The following is a 5,331-nucleotide window of genomic DNA, read 5'->3' on the forward strand; positions in this document are numbered from 1 at the left end:
TCAGTATTAATTTAATTGTCAAATTAATTGAAATCATATTATTTTTTATAATTAGTATTGTAAAAACTAATTTTATCACACTTGATATAACATTTTGGTTGTTTTGAAGATAGGGAAATATAAGATTAATTACTCGAATATAAGGTAAGATGAAGAGAAGGATAACATTGTATAAGGTGTAAGGGACACAGAGACAATAAAAAAGCAAAAGAGTATGCAGACTTTATTACTCATCAACTTATCAAACTTTATTCATGGGTGATTTTATAAGTTTGAAGTTTAACAGAAAAGAGAGAATATACTAAGAAGAACATAGCAAAATATGCCTTGTTAGAACTCCTCTCAAACTATTTACAAAAAGACAAGCTTCTCATGTCCTATATAAACTCACACTCCCTCCCACATTAGACTGCAAGCCACTTGTTTAGTTATTTCTATAGTTCCATTTTCCCGATCTTTCTTCTGGTTTGCATTCCAGTGGAAAAAAATGATACTGTCCAGAGTGGTTAAGAGGGCTGCGGGGAAGCTAGAAAAAAGGCCAGCTGAGGCTCCCAAAACATCCATGGACATGGTCTTCACCTTAGCAGAAGCCATTAGGTTTGGTTATGCAGAGACACTCGGCAAATGGAACCTCTTGGACTTACCTAGAGCCATCTTCTATGCTATCATGGAAAAGGTACATCCATTTCCAACATTCCCTTCTTTCAACTTTTCTTCATAAGTTAATGTCCTTTCTGGGTTCTTACAGGGAAAGAAAACAGTTGCAATAGAATGTAAAGAAAGAGAGGATTGTGTAGAACTGAAAGACCCCGAAATATTAAAGGAGTTGTATGAGATCAAAAAATGCTTGACACGCACCATGCTTTTCAGCAAGAAACGCTTTCGTACCTTTCTATTTGCTGCTGGATTCATTAAGGGAGATGTTCTCCTAAGGAAGAGAAGAGCTCGAGTATATACTTTTTAAAATTTTCTACCTTAGTTCTCTACTTTTTCCATTTTAAAAAATGTTTATCTTATTCTTTATACTTGGCAGATTCTGAAGCCTGCTTTCTCAGTGATACGTGATAAAGAATCAAAATGTTTGTTTGTGTTCATCCGTGGAACTCGAAGCATAAAAGACACTCTGACGGATGCAATCGGTGCTCCCGTTTCCTTCAATCATTTCATTTACAGTGATGGTGAGCTGAAAAGGAACAACGTGATTTCAGGACATGGGCACCGAGGCATGGTTGCTGCAGCTCGCTGGATCAAAAAACACTGCACTCCTAAACTTCTTGATGAACTTTGTCAATACCCCGATTTCCAAGTAAAGGTATAGTATTAGCCTCTTACGTTTTCTGGAAGAAAATTAATATTGTAATGTCCACCCATGATAGTTCCTCCAATACCCTTTGTAAATCAAGGTATCGTGCTTTACTTTCGACATTGCTTCAATTTATTTTCATAGATAAACTGAAATTATATATAATTTTTATTTAGTCGTGCAGGTCAAGAAATATTTTACATTTGTCTATTACCATAATTATAATAATCTTTATTTAATAGATAGTTGGACACTCACTTGGTGGTGGCACTGCTGCACTGTTGACATTTATGCTTAGAGAAATAAAGCAGTTCTCTTCATGCACTTGTGTCACCTTTGGCCCAGGCATGTGCTTATAAGACTTCTTCTTCTTTAGTTCGCATCTAATGTTTTAATTTGGTCTTGATTAAGTAATTAATTAATTTTCATCAGGGTTTTGATATCTGAATCATCTCATGATCATTAGTTTAACCACACGATGAAAAACACGGGTTTTAAAGATACTAAAGAAGTAGTTATTATTTTTTATGCAGCTGCTTGTATGTCAATGGAAATGGCGGAATTCGGGAAGCCCTTTATCACTTCCATTATAAATGGTTATGACATGGTGCCTACATTGTCAGCTGCTTCCGTTCATGATTTCATTCACGAGGTGCTCGAATTAGTTCTTTCAACCTTTCATGGGTTTAGCAAATTTGTTCTTGTGTAGGTTTAGGTTAATGGCTTAATTTGGAATAAAAGTTTCTGTCAGAAAATGGTTGGTTCTTTGTTGAACTTGGCTTTTATTTGGTCACCGCATAATTAATAGTGATCGCATGACTTACAGGGTCTGAATAAGCGTAAAATATTCATAAAATCTGCTTGCAGCGCAATTGGATCTCGCATACCATTTGCATCTAATGCAAAAGCCATTGCAGATCGTGCAGTATCCCGCGGCACCGAGGTACCTTCAACATCCCCTGTTTATGTTTAACAGTAGTTTTACACTGTGGCTGTGGTCATTATGCAGTTACATAAAAAAAAAAAAAAAGGCTTCACAACACAACAACTTAATTACTTTTGTATAAGAGGAACTATATTTGACCCATTGATTTTTTTCTTTATATACCTAAAGGCTGTGATGAAGAGTAGACAAAGAACTCGGTCACTGATTGGCTGGTCCAAACGTGAGAATGCTGCGGCATTGACAGGTTCTAAATCAGAAAACTTAGCTGAAGCCGCTCAATCATCAAATACAAGTTTTGAAGTGACAGAAGAGTTAATAATCTCCGAGTTTACTAGTGATGAGGACGACGGATCTATACCCTCCAGTGAAGGATCTGATAACGATGACATGGATGAAGAAGAGGAGGAAATCATAGCTGCTACTCACAACATTGCTAACGATGAATTGAATGAATATTACAAGGAGCTTAAGCTAGACACACAGGATGATAATCAGGAAATCAATGGTGGCAAGGAAAAAGAAGCAGCCAGAGAAAAAGAGATGAAAAATGATGAGGTTGTTCATAGTGAAGAAACTGCAGATAGTCCAGTTGCAACATCAGACAAGCCTGTTAAACATCATCTTTATCCACCGGGAAGAATCTTGCATATTGTTCCTGTACTTTGTTCTGAAAATTCTAAACCAATCCACTATGATGATGCTGATGCCAAACGTGTGGTGTTGTATGAAACGGGTAGAGAGCTGTATGGAAAACTCAGAATTTCAAGAGGGATGCTATTTGATCACATGACAAGCAAGTATCTGAAGGTGTTCCAACAATTAATCAATCAATTTGAGAAAGAGATTTGAAAGGTTTTAGCTAATAGACTTCTTGACCCTTGGAATTAAAACTGGTCTTTTTTATGTTTGTTGCGTGTGTATTGGTGTTGTAATAAGTCTCTTAGGCTGTCACTTTTATATGTAAGATTAATTCGTTGGTGAGGATGCTGATCTTAGGTGGTTATGTTTTTGCAGTATGAGAACTAGTTTCACATACCACCCAGAATAAAGAGATAAATTTGGTCTGACAAAAGAATTTATGTTCTATATTCGCTCAAATATTTATATGAAATTTAATTCAACAAATATAAGAACTTGATCGAATTAATGGTTATATAACTAAGCAGATTAAGTCTATTAATCAAATAGACATCTAGCAATACACCTTAATAAAGTCTTCATAACAAATTAATATTATTTTGCTTAAGAACTTTTAGAAAAGTAATAATATTCTATCATCATTTACATTTCTAAATTAAGAATAGACAAGTAAAATGTCACATTTTAATAAATTACATTATCATAAACTAAGTTTGAATGTTTTAGTGAGGAAGTTTTATCGATTGACAAAATTTATTGATTTATCATAAATTTATTGATAGATAATTATAAACAATTTTTTTTCTATCAATAATTTAATATTGTTTTTAGGATAATGATATTTAAACAACATTTTTTTGACAACAACATTTGAACATTGATTACGTGTCAATATCTGATTGGTCAAAAATTACTCCATAATCAATAATAATAATCATAAACATTATTGTAGAGTAATTTTTGACCAATCATATATTGACACGTAATCAATATTCAAATGTTGTCAAAATAATATTGTCTAAATATTATTATCCTTGTTTTATAGGATATACTTCTATTCATGAAGATGTTTTCTAGTGGGAGATTTTTTTGGTGCATCCCATCTTTTCTTATTGCACCTTGATAGTCTTAGAAAAATGACCCAGTTACTCTTTATTAAAAATTTTGTACCTTTACGTTACAGATTGTATAATCCGAAACATATTTTGCATTATAGATTGTCTTGTATATTTTCGTATCAATTCTATAATCTAAAATATAAATTTGATAATGAATTAGAAAATTCGATAAAAAAATCTTTAAGTACTTTGAATTTGAAAATAAATTCTTTTTAAGATGAAAGATATGAAATAGACTATCTCAAACTTATATGAAAAGAAGTTGTAGAAGAACATTTACAATTCAAAGGTCAAAGATCAAAATATCATTTTTTGAATTTTATAATGTTTCATGAAGAAAGAAATTTAAAGAATATAAAAATCATAAAAATAATTTAGAAAATTAAATAAATTGTAATTTTATTTTAATTACAAACTATTTATTCTTTTTTAATTTTTCAAATTATTTTTGAATCTGATATCTTTAGACTTTTCTTAGAGTTTCTAGGTTTTATTAAACCTATGTACTTATATATAGATACCAAAAATACCAAACAAAAATTAATGTAGACAATTTTGAGTTATAATATACATGTATTTATATTTTTGAGGGAGAATTCTCTCCTTTCTTGAATTCTTATAAAAAAAAAATTAACATATTTGTGGTGAAATGTAATTTACATTTCGAGTATCTTCCAAATGTACATTTTGATTTTACATTTTGGATTTTCTTTCAAATTCACATTATGGATTATACAAAAAATTTGCATTACAAATATGCTATTAAAAATTTAATTTCTATTTTGAATTTTCTTCCAAATTTGTATTATAAATTATATAGTCTGAAATATAAATATGTATTGAGGTATACAATCTAAAATATCTATTATTGTATAATACGAAACTATAATTAAAATACACAAAAATTCATTCAATATTTTTTTTTATTAATTTTAGCATAGGTAAAAAAATTCATCCTCCATTTCTTTTTATATTAATTTTAGCATAGATATAATTAAAATTTTAGAAAGCGTCGCTAGAGGGTGCAGGAAATTCCCTTTCTAGTCTCGCCCCTTCGTTTGGGCTCCCTTTTTTTTTTTTCATCCTAAAGTTGGGTGTTTCATTCTACACCTGCAAGACTTCATCTTTCACCTTCAACTTTTTCAAAAGATATACTTTTAACCTTAATAAATATCTTTTTACTTTTCACTTTCTATTTAAAGTAATCTTACATNTTTATCTTTGCATCTTTTTAACAAAATTTTTATAACTTTATCTTTTATTTATAACTTTATAACTATTTAATTTAATTTAAAAACCAAATATTATTTAATATTTTTTTGTAT

At 30.7% G+C, this 5,331-nt stretch overlaps 1 protein-coding gene across 1 annotated transcript; it reads left to right on the forward strand.

Moving 5' to 3' along the window:
• The first annotated feature begins 287 nt into the window (after positions 1-287).
• LOC106778372 lies at positions 288-3,321 on the forward strand. The gene is made up of 7 exons (XM_014666333.2): positions 288-676; positions 749-949; positions 1,034-1,312; positions 1,546-1,648; positions 1,837-1,955; positions 2,130-2,246; positions 2,418-3,321. Exons 1-7 carry the CDS (start codon positions 488-490, stop codon positions 3,096-3,098), a joined length of 1,689 nt encoding a protein of 562 aa, XP_014521819.1. The 5' UTR covers positions 288-487; the 3' UTR covers positions 3,099-3,321.
• Positions 3,322-5,331: the final 2,010 nt, after the last annotated feature.

Source organism: Vigna radiata, unplaced genomic scaffold, assembly GCF_000741045.1.
Source record: "Vigna radiata var. radiata cultivar VC1973A unplaced genomic scaffold, Vradiata_ver6 scaffold_405, whole genome shotgun sequence".
In the NCBI taxonomy this organism is placed as follows: domain Eukaryota; kingdom Viridiplantae; phylum Streptophyta; class Magnoliopsida; order Fabales; family Fabaceae; genus Vigna; species Vigna radiata.

What these genes read in the sequence shown, in the direction of transcription:
- LOC106778372 (XM_014666333.2), top strand. Translation starts at nt 488, where the DNA reads ATGATACTGTCCAGAGTGGTTAAGAGGGCTGCGGGGAAGCTAGAAAAA. An exon ending in TAAGGAAGAGAAGAGCTCGA is followed by an intron (nt 950 to 1,033) that starts GTATATACTTTT and finishes TATACTTGGCAG; the next exon opens with ATTCTGAAGCCTGCTTTCTC. An exon ending in TTGTGTCACCTTTGGCCCAG is followed by an intron (nt 1,649 to 1,836) that starts GCATGTGCTTAT and finishes TTTTTTATGCAG; the next exon opens with CTGCTTGTATGTCAATGGAA.